General features: G+C 40.2%; 1 protein-coding gene across 6 annotated transcripts in view; it reads left to right on the forward strand.

Annotated features, from left to right (window-relative positions):
- Nucleotides 1-24,349, forward strand: part of HDAC9 (histone deacetylase 9) — a 145,642-nt gene that overhangs the window by 98,785 nt on the left and 22,508 nt on the right. For all 6 annotated transcript variants that reach the window (XM_018576318.1, XM_018576319.1, XM_018576324.1 and 3 more), the window contains 2 exons: nt 4,678-4,793; nt 13,522-13,644. In XM_018576318.1, the coding sequence (XP_018431820.1) occupies nt 4,678-4,793; nt 13,522-13,644 (239 nt within the window). The remainder of the gene's footprint in view (nt 1-4,677; nt 4,794-13,521; nt 13,645-24,349) is intronic.

Consider the following 24,349-nt stretch of genomic DNA (forward strand, 5'->3'; position numbering starts at 1 on the left):
GTCATCACGTCTAATGCATGTTCCATAGACTCTACATTAGACATGAGGATGCCCAGGGACATTCCAACAGCCAGAACAGTGAGGAGACAAGTTAGCTGGTGGAGCGGGAATTAAGTAAGATAAAGTGCTTTTTTTCAATCTCCTTTGCAAAAATGAGCACTTAACCCTTGCAGTGTTTTTTTTTGGGTTTGCCCGAAGATGCAGGGGCACTTGGTAGAGCGGTTATGACCCTTTTAATACACCTCCAAATACCAGGTATGTTTAATGTACCAAGCTGAATGGTCCAATACACTTGCAATTAGTTGGCAGGCTTCACGTTGCAGTTTGGCAGTCAAAATATTGGGCAACACCTAGCCTTAAAGGTTTACGTTGAGGGACGTTAGTTTGGTTGGTGAACATTTAAGATGTCAAGGTTTATTGGAACCAGAAGTAGTGTGCAGAAAAGAAACATAGGGGTCTATTCACAAAGCTGCCGAAGGATCTGGCCGTAGCTTCGGCCCATCCTTTGGCTAGCTTCGGCACCAGGACCCCTTCGGTTCAGGAGAACCGAGGGGGTGCTGTACGGGCTATTCACAATAGCCCGTACAGCTCCCGATCACGGCCGAGCGGCTCAGTCGAGCGCTGAGCCGTGCTGAAAGACGAAGCTGGCCGAGCGGCCGGCCATTGGCTGGCCGACAGCCTGCTTCTGACAGCTGGGGTAACAGTAGTCCTAATGCTAGGAATTCAATACCTAAACCCTGGCCTGTACAAAAACCTGTAATGTTTTACAGTGAGGGGTCTATTCACGAAGCTGCCGAAGGATCTGGCCGTATTCACAATAGCCCGTACAGCTCCCGATCATGGCCGAGTGGCTCAGCCGAGCCGAACGCATATGCATCGGCTCGGCTGAGCCGTGCTGAAAGACGAAGCTGGCCGAGCAGCCGGCCATTGGCCGGCCGACAGCCTGCTTCTGACAGCTGGGCGGAGCCAGCCGTGATCTTACGGCTGGCTCCGGCCACTTTCAGAGAGATCAGCGTCCCTGGTTGCTAACCAGGGACACTGATCTCCAAGCATCTGACTCTCCCTGGCGCCCCGGGAGTCTCCTGCTCCCGGCCGCCAAGGAGAAAAACCCCGCTGTGTCTTTTTTCTGTATTCTGACACGGAGCGATGTCAGAATAAAAAAAAAAAAAAAGTCCCATTCAAAAGCATTGGGACATTACTATTGGCTATTTCTATTGCAATAGCCAATAGTAAACTAGCATTGTACCCGCCCTCTTTTGCAGTTCCCCACCAGGTCCACCAGCAGAGGGCGGGAACAATGCTAGTTTACTATTGGCTATTGCAAATTGAAATAGCCAATAGTAAACTCTCAATGCTTTTGAATGGGTTTTTTTTTTTTCTCTATTCTGACATCGCTCGTGTCAGAATAAAAAAAAAAAAAGACACAGCGGGGTTTCTCTTCTTGGCGGCCGGGAGCGGGGGGCTCCCAGAGTGCCCGGGAGATTTTTTTAATTTTTTATTTTTTTTTTTTTTTTTACAGCAGCAGAGCCGCCGGACAATAGGAAACTATTGGGCGGAGCTAGCTGTCACTGCTAGCTCTGCACAATCGTTTTCTATTTACTTTTTTCTACTTTTTTCACTCTTTTTCTGTTCTGCTCGGTGCCTCTGAGGGACCGAGCAGAACAGCCGAGCCAAATGCCGCTCGGCGGCATTCGGCTATTCTCTCACTGCTGTTCGGGATCTTTCAGAATAGCCCGAACAGCAGTGTGAAGCCTGCCGGAGTCGAACTCCTTCTGCACTTCAGGTCAGCCGAACATGCTGAGCATGTTCGGCTGATCCGAAGCCACACGAAGCAAGCCGATGTACGGCTGATTTCAGCTGATATACGGCTGAAATCAGCCGTACCAGCCTGAAGTGAATAGCCGAACGGTGTTCGGATCACTTCACTTCTGATCGGTCATTCACTCGGCTGCCCTCGGCAGCTTTGTGAATAGACCCCATAGTGCCTAAATGTGACGGAATCTGCAAAAAAACAACTTTACTTAGGGTGGCACAATTGCATTTGTGTTTCACCTTTTTTTTTTTTACCAATCTCTTTCATTTGTACCATGAAATGTTCCTAAAATGATCTGCATGAGAATATGAGAATGTTCTTTCTTCACAGAAGGTTCCATATTCCACAAAGGTTCACTGAATGATACAAAAAATGGCATAGCCTACATAAACATGTACATTTATTATTTCATAATATTGTCAGTTGAAGCATGTGAAATGTTTATAGTGATGAAATATTTTGTGCTTGTAATGGGTTCTTTTTTCTATCAGATGTTAATATGAAGTTAGTGGGATGTTTTAGTATATGAATACACAGAAGGACAGAACAGTGGCAGACTTTACCCTCTAGATTAATAGCATGTTATTATGACCTCTGTAAATCTACATTGTTTATCTTGGTGACACAAGTAAACTCCTCATGTCCTAATGTCATGATACCCGTGACATTTTCTTACTCTGTAAATACACTGTCATGCTTCATTCTGGCTGTTGAATGTGTTTAAACAGTTTCAAGTGTTTGTTAACCCTGATCGAGATTGCTGGCTATACACTAGTCATTTTTTTCTTGCTCATCCCCACAGGCTGAACGAGAAAAAACGCTTAATTCCCCTATCCATGCTAAACAATGTGGATGGGCGAATCTTTCCTGCCGCGCTATTGTATTCTGACATCGGTGGGTGTGCTGCTGTCAGGATATCTGAACAGTGACTGCAGCTGATTGGTTGTAGTCACCATTCTGGTGAGAATGTTCTGAACGACTCCTTTGCAGAAGGCAAAAAAAAAATATTTGGTTAAACAGAGGAGGAGGGGTTCCCGAGAGACATGAGTTACTTTTTGGCAGATTATAGCACTTATTGGTCCCGCAGACTTCAATGGGAAACACCTGAAAATGCGCTTTTCAAGCATTTATGCTCGTTTTGTCGCACATAGTTTTCCATTGAAGTCTATGGAACCAAAAAGCATTCTAATCTGCCAAAAAGTATCTCATGTGCTATTTCCAGCGACATGCGTTTTTCTGCTTGCTACAAAATGCTCAGGAGTGAACAGGGGCCATAGAAATGAATGGGATTCTTTGTCTTGAGCGTTTTGTCATGCTTAGCTCTGAAAGACAAAACACCTAGATGTGAACAGGGATTTTATGTAGACATAAATAGTCATAGTGCTTTGGGGGAATGTAAGTGCAATATGGAGCAAGCAGCTTCCTACAGACATAGCATTTCTGAGGGAGAGTGAGCGTTTTGCTGCCATCTTGCCATGTGATAAGCAGTCAATCAGATGGCTTGGCAGATCATTAATAAAGTGTTCGCAAGTTAAACAAGAGATGTACATACAGATTAGTGAAACTCTAGATTGATGGATGTCTTCTATGTAGAATGACACTACTACCATAAAACAACAAGGTGCCACAAACCTCCCAGTAGTAATGTAAGCTCAACCATGCATGAAACTACCAGTTCCCATGTGTGCACCAGACTGACCACTAATATTCCAGATGGAGAAATGAAATATATCAGTAATATATTGTGCAATGATTCAGATAATTATATTATGAATGTAGTTATAAACTAACAATTAAAGTGACATTAAACCCTCAGATTTTTTAACATAAACCAATACTGTAATGTGTGCCTTACTGTAATCCATGGTTGTTTCCCTTCTCTTTGCTGCTCTTCCTTTTAAATCCTCATGTCTTCTCATGCTTGGGGAGAACTTCCCTTTTCAGCTCAGGGCCTCTTCCTGTAGTGCTGGCTCAAGTTACAAGCCTATAGAAACCTACACACAGACACTGTGTATCCATTCCTGAGACAAGCCAGTCTGCTGCAAAACAGAAGTTCTGCAGAGCATGAGAAGAGATACGGATTTAAAAGGAAGAGCAGCAAAGAGAAGGGAAACTACCATGGATTACAGTAAGGCACAAATTACAGTATTGTTTTATGTTAAAAAATCTGAGGGTTTAATGTCACTTTAACTTCTCTTATTTGTCCCATTTTGTTAAGTAATTATACTGTTGAAAGCATGGTGTTACAGTTTTATTAGTTACATCAGTCCCAGTTATCTCTGAGAACTACAGAATCCCTCCTCTCTATGTTATAGAAGAGGGGAGGCCTCTGTACCCCTGTTCTAGGCTTATCTATGGATACAGTATGGTGAGTAAGCATTGTCACTCTAGGACAGGATGTATTTTAATGGAATGATCAGCAGATGAAAATAAAGGAAAAAAAACCTTAAAAACAAAAATGTATGTAGCCACCACATCTAAGGACTGGTACACTGCCATATATCAGATTTTAGTATACCCTTTAATTGTTATAAGAACATGCAGTGCTTATTGTGGAGCCCTGTAACGGTTAAATACAGCAGTTTTCTTCACAGAGAACTGTACAAAGATATATCATGTTCGTCTGTTAGAAAGTGATCGTTGTAGTAGTAGTAATAAAAATAAGGGAGAGGTATAACCCATTATATTAGTTGGAATAGCAACAGAAATTAAAAACTACCTGAATACAGAGTATAGAACATAGTGTATACCTGATCACATATGTTTAATTTCATGATAAATGTACTATATATGTTATACCTAATTATGCTTGCTTTGTTTATATGTTCCTTTTATTTATTTTGGCTGCTTTATTTGTGTTGTAGAGTCTTCAGTTAGCAGCAGCTCTCCAGTATCTGGACCCAGCTCCCCAAATAATGGCCCAGTTGGCATGGGTGTAGAGAATGAAAACTCAACATCACCATCCAGCTTACATGCTGAGGTAAGAAGACATAATTATAGCTTATACATTGCTGTTCCTTAAACTGACAGTTATGGCGAATTGGAGCAAGAGATATAACTAATAGACATGTGTGATTCGTTTTGTTACGAATCGAAATTCGGACGAATTTTCGGAAATTCGGACATTCGGATGTATCCGAATTCCGAATTACAGATATAACGAATGCAAACGAATCCGAATTTCCGTTACCGAAATTCGGTAGCGGTAGTTCGTTCGAACGTTCGTTTCGTTTTCTGTTCTTATTCGTTTCGTTCGGGCAAAGTGGCAATAGAGGAGAAAACATTTTTCCCCCTCAAATGTCGCTTTGCTGCGAATGAACGAATGAACGAAATGAATAAGAAACGAAACGAACGTTCGAACGAACTACCGCTAACGAATTTCGTCCGAATCCGAATTCCGAATCCGAATTGACTTTCACACCCGAATCCCGAAAAACGAAATAACACAAATCCGAATTTAAAACGAAACGAAACTAAGCACATTTTTTGGCAGTGCACATGTCTAATAACTAATACCCTAATAAAAAAATACATTTAATAACAGTCAGCATCTATAAATCATGTATCTGGAAAATACAATTTAATCATTTATTCCAGGATAGAGTATGTTCTAAATAACGTTTAACTTGAAACACAAAATCAATCATGATAATTAGAATAACCCATTGGATCTTGAAAACTCCCCAGACTCCCTTTGGTAGCTTCTCCCTCATCCCTGGCATGGATATAGCAGACTGCTTGGCAGACAGCTTTGGAAGGCAATTCTTTTATGATTGAAATACTATTGGAACCATGGCTTACCATATTCTTGGGTAATTAGCACTGGTTATGTGTATGTACACAATATTGGTTACTACAGGTGGTGGAGACTGGGGAGACAATGATTTTGAATACGGGTGATTTTTTGTTTATTCTTACATTGTGCTCAAATATTCAAAACTATAAAAAATGTAATTAAATACAGATCCCTATTCCAGGTATCAGGAGATCTTTCAAAGATCCAGGGGAGGATCAGATTCTGTGTTGCTTCACCTAAAACGGACACACATTTTTGACTACAGTTCAAAAGCACTAAAGTTTTAATATATTAGGATCCATAGGAATGGGCAACACACACTGCCAACTACTCAGCTAATTCACAGCACTTTCAGTCATAGCAGTATAACCCTGTAACCCCCAGGTGGGCAGGCTTTTTAAAAATATTTTTTTATAGAAGTTATAGTATCAATGCCGAAGTTGCATACTGGCCCATTTCTGCTTTCTTGCAGCAGGAATAAATAAATTAACTGAGGGATCAGGGAAAAAAAGTTTTTGAATATGAATCCATGACTGATATAGGAGTAGCTAGTCAAAGTGGCTCATGCCATTGCTATAAGGGACAGGACCACAGAGGGGCCAGCAATTGAAAAACAAAATATCATGGCTCAATATCCTACACTGAATTAGGAGTTAGGATAATGCTCTTATGAATATGTATATACAATGCGTTTTCACATTTTTTTGTACCTGAACTTAAAATGTATTTAATTGGGATGCCTCTCTCTTATGATCACATGCCCCAAAAGGGCTGGTCCATGATGGTCAGGGCTCACAGGAAGCAGGTTGGCTGATGAAGGTTGTCATTCAACCCAAAAAAGTAGTCGGCAGGGACAGTGCCAAAGAGAAGGTGAATATTGCAACCTAGAGCTGCTTTGTTTATTTATTAAGCTGCTGAGGGACTGATTTTAATTACTCTTATTAAAAGGTGGAATTTGACTTTCCTTTTTCTCTATGTGTGTGTGTACCTTGCCTTATTCAACCTTACATAACAAATAACGTGTGTGATGAATCAATTCATTTCAATTGGAGAAAACTGTATTTCACATACATTTATTGTGTACATTTTGTATTTTCACTTTGTCACAAGATAAAAAATGCTATGTTTCCCTCTTCCAATATAAATATCACCTTTCTAACTGTATTGCTGCTTTCAGTAAGCACTGAAATGTGCTTGTACAGCAGAATGTGAAGGTCACCAGCAGGACATCCACTCAGAGACTCAGACACATCTACTTCCAGGCTTCCCATTCATAATAAATTAATTGTTGGTGAACTGTGATCCTGGGGGCAGGTGTTTGACCCCTGCCCACTGATTAGTAGCCCCCTGTGGACGCCAGAAGAGAAAATAATGTTACACTGATAGCTTACATGTGGCTTTATCTTGTAACTCTTTGTGTAAAAAGCCAGAGATGTCAAATTGAGGTGGAAGAATAAAGACTTCATTACTACACAATTAGACAATTAGGAAGTGAGCATTCAGTAATGAAAGATTTGATGCTTCAGGTACCCATTAGACCCAGCTCTACTGCAGATCTGTCTGTCACTAAGGAAATTCAGTAACACAAGCTCTTCTAATTAAGCAGTACAATGTTTTGTTGGTATATGTTTATCACGTTTCAGGTTTGCCCTACACTATGGAATGGGGTGTTGAGTTTTCCATTGCTGTAGTAAAAATACATAAAAAAATGTTTGCCACTTAGAAGTCAAATATTGTTCTCGCTCAGATTCCAAATCCTTAATAGGTTTTACCTGCAGTTATTTCTGTGTTTTGAATTAATAAAAGAGCATAATTTAATGGCAGGTTAGAAAGTGAGATTATGTAGAATGACTTGACAGATTACACTAGAGGTGAACAATCTCCTAAATATATAGACCCCTTGGCTCCTTATAAGGGCCAACAATCACAACTTTAAAGTGACATTAAACTCAGGCGTTAAATCTTAAAAATGCATTCAAGTACCTTAACTATTTAAAAAAATGTACCTTATTTGTGTATCACTCGGCTGTAGATCTGGAAATCATCTCTGAATTGGTGCTGACACTGTCCTTCCTTCTGGAGGGTGGCTACTTTTGTTCTCTGTGGCCCCTATGTGTGTTGTAAAGTAGCCACCGCTCCAAGCTCACTCCTGTGATGGACAGAAAGATAAAAAAGAAGAAGAAACGCCACCACCTGCACACACATAAGTGAAGAGTGTACAAATGTAACAATCATCAGGAATGTAAACTTGTTCTGAAACATCAATCGGTAGGAAGGCTCTCAGGTCAGGAGCAGGAGATACTCAGGAGTGTGGCTCATCTGACAGTGAGATAAAACATGAAAGACAACCATGCGCTGATCGTGTAAATCTGTGAAACATTTACAGAAATCTAAAAAAGAATCGTACGCACACTGTGTAGCTGGAAAGTCTCTCTGGGTAATTGATAAATGCAGATTTTTGTGCTCATGTGTTCTTGGGTCCGATCTCTTGCAGCCTCAGCATGTTAGTGCAGAGGATGGCCAGGTTCTTCTATGTCCAAACCGATGGGGGAAAAGAGATGGAGGAGACGCTGTATGAACTGGCTGGAAAATGGTGCTGGTTCTGCAATGGAGCCACACCTAGGAATCCCGAAGGACTGTAGATAGGTCACCTGTATTCAGGCCCACCGGGGGAGCATAGAGAAGAAAAGCTGTGCAAAGTACTGGCTGGAACACAGTGCAGGTTCTTAACCGAGTCCAAACTGGGAGGACCAGAGGACTGGGAGAAAGGACCAAGGCGAAAAAGATCAGGTGCAGGGGGGATGGCAACACATTTTGAGGTACCAAACCTCTACATCAAACCAGGAAACAGAGAAGAAGAAAGTCCTCTCCCCCTCCCCCCCTCCTTCCACTGCCCTGGATTTCTTTCTGGAGGAAGGTCCTTTCGCCATGGTCCTTTCTCCCAGTCCTCTGGTCCTCCCAGTTTGGGCTCAGTTATGAACCTGCACCATGTTCCAGCCAGTACTTTGCACAGCTCTTCTTCTCTACCCTCCCCCGGTGGGCCTGAATACAGGTGGCATACCTACAGTCCTTCAGTTTTCCTAGCTGTGGCTCCATTGCAGAACCAGCACCATTTTCCAGCCAGTTCATATAGCATCTCCTCCAACTCTCTTAGTGTGGGTGTAATTCTTTTTTAGATTTCAATAAATGTTTCACAGATTTACACAGTCAGTGCATGATCGTCTCTTTTTGTTTGATCTCACTGTCAGATGAGCCACACTCCTGGGTATCTACTACTCCTGACCTTAGAGCCTTCCTACTAATTGATATTTCAGAATGAGTTTATATCCCTGATGATTGTTACATTTGTGCATTCTTCACTTATGTATGTGCAACATACTTTCCTTCATATTTCTTCCTTGTTACCACATTTATTGCGCTAGGTGGTAGTGCTCTTTTCTTCCGTTTTTATCTTTCAGCACAGTCACAGGACACCTCTACCTGTTTGTAAAGGAGCTGCACCTAATACGGTTTGGATTTATCCATTTTGGGTCTGCCGTTTTCCCCTTGATTTCCCACTGTTGAGTGCGCTTGTCGTCACACAAACTTTACTCCTGTGATAATCTCAATACAAATTGGTAAACTAAACGTGAGATTGTAGTCCATCACGGGAGTGAGCTTGGAGTGGTGGCTACTTTACATTACACACAGGGAGCATGGGGAACAAAAGTAGTCACCCACCAGAAGGAAGGCCAGTGTCAGGATCTACAGTTGAGTGATATACAAATAAGATACATTTTTGTTAATAGTTGAGATACTTAAATGCATTTTTAAGATTGAACTCCTAAGTTTAGTGTCACTTTAACTTTGCTTAGAGAAGAAGAAAATAAGAATTGTCAGATGTACCAGGTGTGACAGCAAAGTGATTAAACCTCTTAACAACATGTTATCGTGTTTATAAGTATACCGCCTACGGTACTCATTCGCTTTCATAAAGTATAAAAAGAAGTTGAGGTGTCCTTTGATAAGTAGCAGCAGGAATATTTTATATACCGAGTTCTAGTTTATCACCTATTTTTTCATCACTACTGCAGAAATGGTGAGGAAGGAAAAAGAAAAAATCAATGTGCTATATTACTATATATGTCTTGGCTTTGCAGCCTGTACTGTGGACTTTTAAAAATAACACAACAGAACTGGGTGCAGTTCCAATGCCCATCACCAAATTATACTGTAAGACCAAAGGATGGAATATAACATTGAAATACAGTATTTTTATAGCAAAAATTCTTACTTTTTATTAGACGGCTTCCACATGGCTAATTATGTGCCTGGCCAGCTGTCATTTTGCCATTGATTTGGATCCCAAAGGAGGTGATTCCCAACGGAATGAAAAATAGGGAATAGCATATTTGATAGCTGATAATGGGACTGACCTTAGGTTGTATGCCAGTAGACTGTGGAAAAGTAGCAAAAAATTTCAAATCCCAATAGTGCTAAAGGAGAGAGGCTTTAGGACAAAGATAATACAAGTAAAGTGCAAACAATCAAAAAATTAAAAATGTTTTCATGTTAAGCATAATCTAGTTTTCCCCAGTCATCCAGTTGCCAGAGATTTCTGGTTTTGCTTGTACTCATAGACATGAAAAAATTTGCCGTTATGCCATACCTATGGCCACCTTAGCTCATAGACGTGAAAGGTTTTGGATTTTACAAATACATATTCACTTTTCCTTAGTTATTCATACATAGATGCATAGTGGGCCAGTTCCTTCAGGATCCATGTATACTGTATTTTGCCTGTGGTAAGTTGATTACTTTATCATTTACTTGCCATTTTTATAGACCAGTCACAGTCAATGTGCATGATTTTTACACAAAAGTGGGCAATGCCTCTGCTTTGTAAAATAAGATTTGCTTTGCATTGTTTTTAAATATGGCTATCAAACTTAAATTTCTTAATAGTGGCCCCAATATTTTTCCTCTGTGGCCGATATAGAGAATGTTGGTAAACACTGGAACCCAGAATTTGAGCTTTTACTCATATGCATTGCCCTCCACCTTATCATCATGTCATAGCTGTGCAAGAGAGAGTTCAGTTCCCACAATACAATAGGAGTTTCCTCTGGTTTGCAGAATGTGAGTTGTGCTGTCATTTATCATAATGTAACGGGGGTTGGGGCCAGGGCACAACAGTTTTGAGAAGGCAGGTTCTGGGTTGCATTTTAAACTCCAACAAATATGTTTGGTTTTATTTTATTGGTTATATCTTTCTGTAATCCTTTAATGACTGGCAGTAGTTTGTGCCTGTATAATTGCGGTCAGTCCCCATCAATGGGCTTTTACTGTTGAATTTTTTTTTTTTTAAGAATCAGCCGCAAACTGCTTTGGCACAATGAAGTAGCCTAGCTCTGCTATTTGTCGGTAAGGGGCCGAGGTAAACATTGTCTTTAATTGGAAAACATTAGTTTGTACGGTAATCACTGTCAAATTACAGAGATCACCAGCATTGTGCCAATGTATACACTGTGACTGTTAACAGACTCATCAAAGCAAGTGTCCATGAGTGCGTCCCTATGTGTACGCATTCTCCTGAAACTGGAAACGCACACATGTATAATATAGTGTGAAAGTGTAAGAGTAGATCTATACTGTGGTGCTGCACAGCACACTTTGCATGGACCTTAGTGGTTAAATTTACAGCTTTCAATACATATTATGTAAGAAGCTCATTTTTTTCTAAATGTACAAACTGCATCGAAGGTATTTTCCCATATGACTATTCCATAAAAATAATGTCCCCATTAGGACATCTGAATGTATTTTCACTTCTTTTACCTTCTGGTTATAACGATTTGCCGCCTAAGACTAATAAAAAGGTTAATGGCTGCCATCCATCCTAGTAAGAAGATTGTTTAATGACATGTAACAATGAATGACCAGTTCTTGATTTACTATAAATACAGTAACGTAACACCTTTTACTACTGTGCAGCCTTTTCTTGTTTATCATACTGCCCCTGGGTACACACAAATGTCAAAGAGAAAATTACTCATCCCGTCTCCTCTGTCCAAGAGCTCCTATAAGCTGCATCTAAAAACAAAACCGGCCCAGGAAAGGTTACATTTTTGAATAACATCCTGTATTTTTGTGTTACTGTGCTATACACTGACAGCCGAGCATTAGCAAAATTTATTTTCTCTAGTTAATTGATATTCCAGATTGATCCATTACAAAACCAGCAGCCCTTCTAAACTCTACATGCTTGACAAGTTATTATATTTACTTAGTCAATCCTATGTGTGCTGGATCCTTCTCGGTGGTGGTCTGTTATCACAGACCCATATGCTTTTTGTTTGTGAAGAAAGCAGTCACTGTTGTCGTACTGTTACACAGGGTATTCTTTTTCAGGGATGTGACTCCCCTGGGGATAATATCATGGCATAGCTCCTAATTCTAATGGAGCCTGTGTGGCTCTTATTATGCAATGCTGCTGAATTAGGAAATAAGCTATAAACAGACAGCGTAATTTAAGGAAGAATGTGTGAGAGCACATGTGGAAGGCATGGATTCTGCAGGAATTATGTCTTCTGTGGCAAAATGAAATTGATTTAAATGAGCCAGCAGATAAAATAAATATAAAAATAAAATATTTGTAAACTAGAACGTTTTTCTTTTAGTTTTTGGTAGAGTAAGTAGGGAAAAATGAAAACCCTGTTTTTATTGCTGTCGTTTGTCCTCGCTAGAAAGAGATTCACGCTCTTTACTTGTCCTGATGACCACTGTCACCGAAAGTGAAAGTGAGGGAGAACCCAAGATATGAAGCTGTCAGCAGAACAGGAATAAAGGGGAAATTATTCCAATGGGGACACTTGTTCCAGTGACAGTTGTTCAAGAGGGGACAGCTCTCACATTGGAAAGATATCTGGTCACATGCTGTTGAGTCTTCAGGATAGGAAGTAAAGGGAAATCTCTCCAATGTGACCGGATGGCTCTATCCCAAAAATGTTTTGGCACAAAATTTACTTTAAGGGTTCAAGACACCCAGAAGTGATGCTTGGATATCATAAGAGCGTGCCAATCTATATTACACACTAGCTTTTTTTTCTGTTAGAGACTCAAGCAGTAAAAGCAGAGATACCAGCGCCACTCAACTGTAGCCGTTACTACAATGCTTACTTGTTCTGCTTTTTCTTAATGGGCCCATTCACATGGGCATATACACCTGTACAGCATGCACGCCCATGAAGAGATCTGCTACTGGGAGGGCAGGTGTGGTGTGTAAATGTGTACAGCCATCTGTATCTGCCTATGGGAGGAGGCAGCTGCACACAATTACATGCTGCAACTGTCCCTCCCGAGAGCAGGTCTCTGCACAGGCGTACATGCTGTATGGAAGTGCACGCCCATGTTAATGAGGCCTAAAGATCACCATTGTAAAAATGAAGTATTCTGGTAACTGTGGTTATTACTTGTAGTGATTAAATAATCAAATTATTTTTTACATACATTGTGGTATATGTATAAAGCAGGGAAAGTGATATTCACTAAACATTCACTGCAGGGGTAACTTTATGCTACATGTCATTAAAACACAATTGATTGATTCATCTTCAGTGAAGGTTTGGTAAATGTACTGCTTTATAAAAATGCCATGTGTGCCGTTTTCTCCGCATTTATCAGCCGTACAAACTATCAGCAAACATAACAGGAGCTCGAGTTCGAGCAGTTACAAAAACTTTTTTTCTATATGGTATTCAAAAATTAAGATTTTAATTGTGAATACAAGGGGAATGTTGAGCATTCTAAAACCAAACACTGATGAGGGACCAATGAAGTAATAAACTGACTGAAAAACAATGCAATTTTGATATGAACTTTTCCATTGTAATATATCAGTGTAACACTTTGCAACTTTTTAAATCTGTTACAGCACTTGGTTTCCCAACAACATATTGTTCATCATGAAAAGTCGATGAATCTGCTAAGTCTATACACATCTCCATCATTACCCAATATTACCTTAGGACTTCCAGCAGCAGCTCCTCAACTCAGTGTGAGTATCTTTAATAGCAGTAATATGTGTGCAGATCTATTGGTAGGACATGTTCCTGAAACAGGTAAAAAAAGGTGGTGCGCTTTGTATGCCATCTACTTTTATGCTGCTCCCCCTCTAGTAGTGGGACAATTTGCAAAAATGGGGGACTGTCCTGTAGAAAGTGGGACACCGGACAACTACAGAGCTACTGCTGACATAGATGCAGTTATACTGCAAATGGTACTTCACAAGGGCTGCCATGGAGGATCTACACTACTCTGGATTAAATGTTACCCTAATGAGGTGATATTTATTTAATCTTTCATTTACCATGTTACAGTGCACTTCCAATCCCCCCTTGTTCCCAAGGTGTTAGGATGGCCTCTTATACCGACTACAACTACTTGGATTATACCAGGGAGGGTAAAACTTTCATCTATGCAACAGTTTATATTTGTGCAGTAATGACTCTGTGAATTATCCTACCTATGGGAACTTTTAAGTTGTGCAAAATCTATGTCCAGGGGGACAGTTCAGTTGCAGTAGCTGGAAAACTCACAGGAAGGGCTAATGGCAATTATAAAGCATTCTCATCTGGGCTACAAGGAGGTTTTAAGCATTCTATTAGCATAATATGCCATCTTTCTGGAGTTTTACAGACTAAATCACCTTGTGATAGTTGTTTGGAATTTATAACGAAATTATAGTCTATGGTGGAGTTCCTACAGTCTGTCTGAATTAACAGTTAATAGAACACTTCACTTTTACAGTAGGCCATTGAGGTCCACACTGCTAGCAGATTACTTTGCAGTGTCCAGATCAAAAGCATAGAATGTTGATGCTCATTACGAAATATATTTGTACCAATATATCCAAAAACATTCCAAAATATACACAGTAATGACTGATCCAGGTTTTAAAAAGAAAGTTTTGTTTAGACTAGTCTATATGATCAATATGCTAGAAAATATAAGAATTTCACAGACTCATGAAAAGTTTGTGATCAACTAAGAAAATTGACATGTCCACATTTTCAACAGCATCCAATAAGGATTCACCTTACATTTAACATAGAAATTAAAAAAGAGTTCTGACTAGTCGCTGTTTGCAGTAACTCAAATTTTGTTCTCATTGTCTTTTCTGCATTTTTAAAGTAGAACTATAACCTTCTATTAAAAAAAAAAAATGTGCTGCAGTACTTTATTATAAGTGCATCTCTTTAGTTTTCTCTTAATCTCCCTATAAAGTCCAACAAATACGAGTGGAACTTGCCAGGGAAATCCATATAATGCAGCTTCCAGTGTATGACAATAATGCTGCTCTGCTCCTTAATTCAGTTGTCACTCTCATGTAGGTGCGTTTTTTTGTTTACTTTATGAGTACTTTATGCATCAAATGGTAATTGGATTTGGTACTTGTTTATGTCATACAGGAACTATTATTAGTTGTACTTCAATGAATCCTGCTGTTTTGTTTAAAACTCCAGTAACTCTGTCAAAGAATCAGCTGTAGAGCAGACACAGCACATTGTGGACCTTTTACATCATGTGAGTTTTTAGGAGTCCAACTAGTTTTATTTATTAAGTAAGTATGATAAATGTAGGGGAGCTGCAGGTGCAATGAAATATTGCACTGACAAATGCTAAGAGATTGCCAGATTAGAGTGTGGTTGTGTCAAGACACCATGACTATGCACATGGTTCTGCTACTGCAAACACCTAGGGGTCTATTCACAAAGCTGCCGAAGGATCTGGCCGTAGCTTCGGCCGATCCTTCGGCTAGCTTCGGCCCCAGGACCCCTTCGGTTCTAGAGAACCGAGGGGGTGCTGTACGGGCTATTCACAATAGCCCGTGCAGCTCCCGATCACGGACGAGCGGCTCAGTTGAGCCGATCGCATATGCCTCGGCTTGGCTGAGCCGTGCTGAAAGCCGAAGCTGGCCGAGCGGCCGGCCGACAGCCTGCTTCTGACAGCTGGGCGGAGCCATCCGTGAATGTATGGCCACCTTGAGTCTTTTCTGAATTATGTGTAACTATGCAGTCAAAAGTTTTTGTGGTTGCTGTTTTCTTTTAGGTCTTGTGACAATACATTTAAACCATAGCCAGAGTTGAGCCTGTTGTAATTGCAGCAAGTTTTGAGACTACTTAGCTGCCCAGAGCATAAGGAAAGAAAATATCTCAAAAGATAAACAGGGGAATCCAAATTCATGTTTGTGCTAGAATATATAATGACTTGTTAAAAAACGACTGTGCTATCTTATTCAGCTTCAAGCTTGGCTCCCTAGTTGCCAAATTTGAAGCTCCTGGGTCTTCTTACAGCAACTTGGCTCCAAGCTGATGCTGATGCTTCCCTCCAAGAGGTCTGGTACTGATAAAGCTTAACAGCAAAGCGCTGAGGGGTCTTGACAGATTGCTTTACCTCAGATATGGTAACTTCAAAGAGCTGTCACCATCACCACCAGTGTAACTGCAAAAATGAATCTCAGACAGTTTAGGAATTATTTCCTTGTTTTGCCTAGATGCTGTTCCTCTGTTCTGATCAGAAATGGGGTCTTTTTGCATGCTCCTTTGTGGCTTATTCACATCTGAGACATGAACTTTTGTAGTCAGTGTTGACCTATGGGCCAAAGCATGCAGTATGAAGAGCAGTGCTGACCTCAAATACATTTGCGCAGAAAGCTGAACATATCAGATCCAGACCAGCAATTAACTGCATTGGACTGGTGGTTGTCAGGGCTGTGGTTCATTATTTCTGCTGATTCTATTTGCATTGAATCATTTGGTATTTAAAGAGGTTTTTTTTAACATGGTTTGAGTTTTTTACTCATTACTCTCCCACATGTTACAAAAACTACTGTTTATGTGTTTAGTGTTTATTACTAGCCAGGTCTCAACCAAGACTAGGTTGAGCGGGTCTTGTAGAAATACATTTCTGACTCTGAAGGATAGTTGCTTACTATGCTTGCGCAGATCCTGATGTGACTTTTTTAAGTCAGGCCCCATGATGATAACGAGGGTGGGTTTAATTAGCAACTGAGGGCTCCTCATCCATTATGCTGATTGAAGGGTTAGTCAGACTAATCAGATCCCCTAAGAACATGAGCCTTGTTGTGACAGCAACTGATGCATCCTCTGTTCCTATGCTACTGTCCATGGTGTAAAAATTACTAAAGCCTTTGTTGAAAAAGACAAAAAGCTTTTTTGAGGTAGAAACACTGACAGGTCCAAAGTACATCACCCACTTAAATATGAGGCAATTCAATAGATCGTGGTGTGGACCATCCCTGGTCCTACCAAAAGAATGAAAGAAAGGCATTGCTTATACAGGTGAAACTCGAATAATTAGAATATCGTGCAAAAGTAATTGCAGTAAGTGCTGCAAAAGGGGCCCAAACCAAGTACTGAGTACATATGCATGCTTGTACTTTTCAGAGGTCCGATATTGTTCTATGTACAATCCTTGTTTTATTGATTGCATGTAATAATCTACTTTTTTGAGGTTGTGGATTTGGGGTTCTTGGGGTTTTCATGAGCTGTAAGCCATAATCATCACAATTATGACAAATCACGGCTTGAACTATCTTGCTTTGCATGTAATGAGTCTATCTCATATATTAGTTTCACCTTTTAAGTTGCATTAGTGAAATAAATGAACTTTGCACGATATTCTAATTATTCGAGTTTCACCTGTATATTCATCCAAATACAGTTATTAAAGTATATTTCTATATTTAGAAAAGAATAACAAAGTCTTTAGAGAGGTATTAACACCAAAGGTACACTTATGGATCATTTATTTGAAACCCATCTTGGGTCAGCTAAAGCTTTTTTTTCAGTTTAATTTTAGCAGAAAACAAATATTACATTGAAGGTGTTGCCTCCTTTTTGTCTTTTCACATTTTGGAGTGTAAAGTAAAATAGGAAGTTGTCTTGCCTTCAAATTGGGGAAGTTCTCACGACACCTCTTAATTATTCCATAGACATTGTATAGAGGCATTGTACATGTAAGCACCTGTTCAGCAAATGGCTTCTGGCTGCAAATGAGCGTTGGATGCTCTTTAACAGTTACTAACTATTTCTGCAAGCAAAAGCTCCAAAAAGTTGTCTTTTACTGGCATGCATCATAAATAAGATATTGTGCATTGGGGACAACATAGCTTCAAGTGCCTTAAAAAGGGTTTTCATGTTGCCTGTCCATAAGCATTAGCTGGAGGACTTATATGAAGGTATGATCTGACTGCTGTGAGGTAAAACATTTAGCTACCGAGTGCAGGAAAGGCATGGGTAGACACCTAATAGATTACAAATTTCCCCAAGAAATGGCAGCAAGTGATATCTGCAGGCAACCACAGAGGTATAATTGTCTTCTGATCTGGCCACTTTCACTGTTAAAGTTTTGATGATGAAGTCTTACTTTTTGGGTTAGTGGGAAGGTATCATAAAGGATTACACCACTATCTAAGGTCTCTGATGGAACCAGTCGCTCTCTAATTCCGTATGACCTGATTGGTATTCTATTGTTTTGCTAATTCTGCATATTCTTAGTACTCACAACAAACATCTGCCGTGTGTTGAAGTGTGACATTTTGAATGCATTTGGCAATATAATACTGTACATAACATGTTCCTCCTGCTTCTTTTGCACCATTTCTATTATTTTTGAGGCCAAGAATCTTTCAATCACAGTTCTTTCTTTTAGCCAGTAATCTTTCAATCTACTTTTCTCCATTAGCCAAAACCTTTCAGTTTTCACTTACTGGTTAAATATAGTCCTTTTGTATCACCTTGGTAGCAGTATCGCAGCACTGTGCATCAAGCTACAACACCCAAACATCTGCCCTATACGAAAAACTGGCCATTATTTTTTTTATTGTAAGGAGAAACTCTTCAAGGGATTTAAGTCAATCCTAATTTTTATGAGATATATGAGCAGTAACAAAAAAAACCCTTGTGAAATAAAGTTTGTATAAATCGTTCAAACATATGTGGACTTCTTAATATTAAATTGCAATAGAAATGACAATGGTATGTAAGCTAATAAGAAGTCAGATATATTAATTTATCTACTAGAAGCTACAAAAAGCTGATTTATGATTGGTTGCCAGGTTAGTGCATGGCAGTGCTTTTATTCACTAATTCAGCATAAATAGGACCAGTATTGTCTTTTGACTCCACACAGTTGCAGGTATATATATATACAGGTGAAACTCGAATAATTAGAATATCGTGCAAAGTTCATTTATTTCACTAATGCAACTTAAGAGGTGAAACTATATTCCATCCAAATTGAAGACACTAAAAGAGCAATTCTGAGTGCTGAATTAGCACCCCATTAAGGTAAAATGCAATATGTATTAAGTAATGTTATAATACCAGGCATTACCTGGAACTGCAGCAGTTTATGTCCCTTTGGAGCATAAAAGCAGATTTCTCTGAATACTGTTGTAATTTCTATACCAATCTGAGGTCTTGCAGACTCACAATGGCATCATGTCACTGTCATGTCAATGGAAGGTTATGTAGCTGCAATGTGTGTTGCACTAGACAGGATGAACTGTTGGGGGGGGGGGTCCTTCTTTTGATCAGATCCAGATCCCTGAAAGAATAGTTACTGTTCTTTATATACAGTAGGAAAACCAAATAGCTGTTACTCTTGTAGATGGATGTCCAAACTCTGTGGTCACCTTTTTGTGGGAACTAATTAGTGGATCAATGCCATTGTATTCCCTTTATAGCGCCAACATTTTCTACATCACTTTACAGAGTATAGGCCATACATATGTGTGCCAGCCCTTAAAGTGGTACTTTGGCCACATGCCACAACCTTCCCCCAAGCTCCCAGTCATATTTTTATTTTATTTTTTTTAAACGCTGTACTTACCTTTTTCCTGCAGTCTTCAGGCCAGTCCAGTGACATCACAGGGCCCTCCTTTTCTTTCTTGGTGGAGGTTCATCCTCCTGGAGTGAGCAGCACTTATGTAATCATGAGTGCAGCTCAGTCCAGAAGTACTGTGAGCCCAAGTTGCATGATGACATTCATCCAGGAAGTATGTTTATGACAGCCTGAACTCACAGGAACTGGGTAGAATGATGCTGGCCATCATTCAACATTGAATAGACAAAGTGCACCAGACAGAGGAAGAAGTGGGGAACAGCGCTGGAGAGTGGAAAGGGTAAGAGGTCAGTAAGAGGCCACACTTTTTTTCTAATACAGAAGAAGGGGGAACTAGACCAAACAATGCTATTGGAGCTCTGCTTTAAAGAAGCCTACAAACTATTGTCCTGTTTAAAGTAATGCTGGCTTATCCACATCAGGGATAATACAGCAGAAGCACTTACTTCCCTACTATTATGTTTGTGCTTAGAGAGGAACGCAGCACACAGTGGAATCTCACTAAAGCACAGGGAAACATTAAAGGGTATCTATGGTCAAAAAGTAAATCTGTATTTCCATATTAAATTTCCATGAGTTCTATCCCACTCATAATAACCATATCGATCTAGAACCCACCCATTGAAGATGCTCATAGGATTTACTTCCCCAATGCAGTGACATAATTTCACTCAGTCCTATGATTATGCACTTAGAATCAGAACAATGTAACATTACTGTTGCCGGCTGGAAACAATGCATGATGGGCTATATAGTCTGTAGAAATTGAGATTGCATCATATCAAGCAGCAGGGAAAGAGACGCAAAGCACAATGGTAATCCAGGAAGTTGGTGAAAGTGATGGGCAGACAGAAGGGAGCAGCCAATAGATAAAAAAATATTTTTTTCAAGTAAGCTTTGATTGCATTATCAAAAACAACTCTAGTATGTATTCCTATTACAATGCTGATGTTATAACCAGATAGTATATGCTGGGACAACTCCTGTAAATCTTTGTGCAGATAGAATCTTCGAGGACCTTGCACTCAGAACCCCAGTGCAGCAAGGCAAGCTGTTTGAATCACTGAGAGGAGTCCTGTTGAAAATCTGTCTCTTGTTGAATGTATATCTAATAGCAGCATAATCTACTGCACTAATTTGCCTCTATTCACTAGCAAGACTAAAGGCTGAGAAAAACATACCATTCAAATAGAAAGCAAATGAAACACATTTATAAATGACTCATAAATAATTACACTGTATATAAAAACCACCCAACGCCATGATTACATTTATTTGCAGGCTACTTTTTAATGCTCTTGACCTGGCTTTTCAGAACAATATATTTTACATCAAGGGAGTTTTTGGAAGGCTTCAGGTACAAAGAAGAAAAGGGCACGTGTGATCAATGAATAAGATACAAAGCATTATGGGAAAAAGTACAAAGAGCCTGGACATGCTGATGTGGGAGTGAAAATCCCAGATTTGTGAAGAAAGGCAGCAGTGCAGAAAATATATCACAAGCTCAGCCACACATCCAGCACTTAACCTTTCAAATGTCAGTGATGATAAGTGTGAGGAAAAAACACAGATGTGTAATTATGAAGCTTCAAAATGCTGATTGAAATTCCTTCCTTGCCAAGCCAGAGCAACACATGCTGTACTGTTCTGTAGAGAGAGATGCACAAGCAATTCATTTTTTTGGGTGAAGATGCTGCTTGTCCTATTCAGTTTTACCTTTAGGCCCCATTCACACTGAATCCGTTAGCATATGCTTTTCAACAGATACCAATAGAAGGTAACCCAAAAAATGTATGTGTGTGAATGGGGTCAGTTTACACCACTGTGACCTGTTGCGTTCTGTTGCATTGCAATTAAAAAAAGTAACGCATCAAAAACAGATGTCAATGTAAAGGTGGCCATACACTTTACAACCAACGCAAGACCTTAGTCTTGCGATGGTTGTAAAGTACTTAAAAAAACGTACGATCTGCCCATCTTGGACAGGCAGATCGTAGTTGCGATCATCGCAAGCCCGCCCCTCAAGGGGCAGGCTTGCAAGGACGGCAAACGGGCAGTGTACGCGTGCGCACACCGGCCCGTTCGTCAGTTGTCGAACCAGCAGGCCAGCCACTCGCCGAGAATCGTTCGATTCCCGGCGGGTTTTCCAGCCTGCTTGTTCGATGGAAGACGTGCGACCGTACAGTAGAAACGGTTGCACACCTTCCATACACTGTACGATTCTCGTACGATCGCGGGATTTCCCAGTGTATGGGCACCTTTACACATGTAATGAAACAGACGTAAAAAAAAGATACATAGAAGTTTGTCCACTCAGGACATGTTAATTTAAATAAAGATTGACAAAGAAATAATTAAAAAAGAGGCAATGGAATGCAATGGAAATCACCTGAGGATGAAATTGCAAGTCAATGGACCTCCGTTTACTTATTTTTACGGTCTGAGTTTGGTGTGAATGGGCCTTAAATCTTTGCTTAAATGTGTGTATAGCTAAAACTTTTTTGTTTTGGATAGAATAGGGAAGCTGGTTTCCAAGAGCCTGGCAGGACGCAGAAGAAAAAACAATAGGGATGTCCCTATGTCCTTGCATTTACTTGTGGTAATAATACAAGTAAATGCAGAGGTAGAAAGAAGCCATAATAGCATATTCCAATGTGGAATCATTTAAACATTAACGTCATCCAATGATGGAAATTCAGTGCACAATGTAAAGTCTGGCTAAACTATTATCACTTTTTTTTGCTACTTCAATTTGTAGCCCACTAATGTGTGTAGAAATATTCAATAATCAGTGTAATATTTCCAAGACATCTGTAATCTGCTGTCTTTTTTGGTCTCATTTGATGCTCTTTATCTCAGAAGAATGACAGTGTGTAATAATAGAAGCATTTATGGATCATGCCGCATTAGCAGTTTTGGGCAATTTTCTGTAGATATACCCCAAACAGACCTTTTGATGTGGGATGTGGTAAAAAAAATCACTACAAAAACGTTGTGCAGTATTGTGTGCACACTGAATGAAAAATGCTGATGGGGTTTTATGTTTGCAAAGTTGCAGTGATTGTCATATTTATGGAGAAGACATTTTGTTTTATTGCTGAACTATTTATTGTTGTAGAGAGCTAAAATTTTCCAGACTTACCCAATTATATGCAAACGTGTTCTTTGATAAATGTAAGACTCATCTGTCCGTGTAGAGATGCAATTATCTCACAGAGATAAATTTAGAGGAATAAAATACTAAGAGATCTATTTATATGCACAGCTTATATGTCCAGTGAAACTACATGTACATTCACCTTGTGTGAATGTTTTTCGTATAATTTCTTAATTTCTCTTCTGGTAGAATGTTCTTCAATATGTATATTTACAGAGAACAGAGTGAATGAGAAAAATATTGCATTATGGCCACTAGATGGAGCTGAGGGTCATAGGAAATAAGTATATGTTTTAGGGATTAGGGATAAGCTCAACTTTGGGCCCTGTGTGAAGCTACACCTCCTAGGGAGATTGTAGATGACTGGCTGGGCTCACAGGAAATGGGTAGAATGACAGAAAGGGTCATTCACAAAGGATCGGCTGAGCCGAACCTCCGGCAGGCTACTCTTTGCCATTCGGCTTATTCTTATAGGGACTAAACGGCAGTGAGTGACTAGCCGAATGCTGCCAAGCAGCATTCGGCTCGGCTATTCTACTCATTACCTCCGTAGTACCGAGCAGAATATAAAATCAGTGAAAAAAACGTTGAAAATGATTGGGCGGAGCGAGCAGTGACAGCTAGCTCCGCCCAACTGTTTCCTATTGGTCGGGACCTGCTGTCATTACAATGAGAGCTCTGCGGAGCTGGATGTGATATCAAGGCCGGCTCCGCCAAGTTCTCATTGTAATTACAGTTCAGCGTCCCCTGGTTACCAGGTAACCAGGGAATGCTGAACTGTCATTGCAACGGGCCGGAGCCAGCCGTGAGATCACGGCTGGTTCCGCCCAGCTGTTAGCTGCCATACTTTTGGCTGGCCAATGGCCATCAGCTTGGCCCGCTTCGGGTTTCACTTCGGCTCGTTCGAGCCGAAGCATATGCCCTTGGCTTGACTGAGCTGCTCGGCCAGCCTCGGAAGCTGTACGGCTTATAGTGAATAGCCCGTACAGCAGCCCTTTGATTCTACTGAACCGAAGGGCTCAAGCGGGCGAAGCTAGCCGAAGGATCAGCCAGAGCTACGGCTGATCCTTTGGCTAGCTTTGTGAATAACCCTCAGAGTGTTTTTCTGCTCTGAAAAGAACCTTCAGCACTGGACAGATGAAGAAGTTGGTGACCGTGCTGCAGCGTGGTGAGGCACAATTTGGGATTTTTTTTTATATGGGGGGAAATTAAGCTGGGGTTGTACTTTACATTTTGAACAGTTCCCTCTCAGATCCTTGTTAGAAGAGTGAAGCAAACATTAATGTTACCTGTCTCTTGTGCGCCTGTATCTTAGACTTCCAGCTCGATTCTTCGATAAGTAACAGTGCAGTGCAAGGTTAACACAGATACGTGGAGTTCTGACAAACAACAACAAGTGGGGCTGATTTATTATCACTCAGATATGAGTCATCTAATAAAGGGAGTTAAAGTAGGAGAATATCTGTTTATTGTCACCACTACACCCCTGGTGACAGCTATTAATGGGTGATGAGAACCAGGTCTGATTAACTCCCCAAACAAAGGCATGCTTTTTTTTAAACTTTTTTTTCTTTAATATTCTATCTCAGATGCAGAACGAGGCAAAACTACTGGTATTTCAATTGCTAGCCACGTACTACAGGAAAATTAAAGTGGTGGGGATATGAAACAGGCA

Source organism: Nanorana parkeri, unplaced genomic scaffold (genome assembly GCF_000935625.1).
Source record: "Nanorana parkeri isolate BGI_ZX_2015 unplaced genomic scaffold, ASM93562v1 scaffold64, whole genome shotgun sequence".
NCBI classification, from domain to species: domain Eukaryota; kingdom Metazoa; phylum Chordata; class Amphibia; order Anura; family Dicroglossidae; genus Nanorana; species Nanorana parkeri.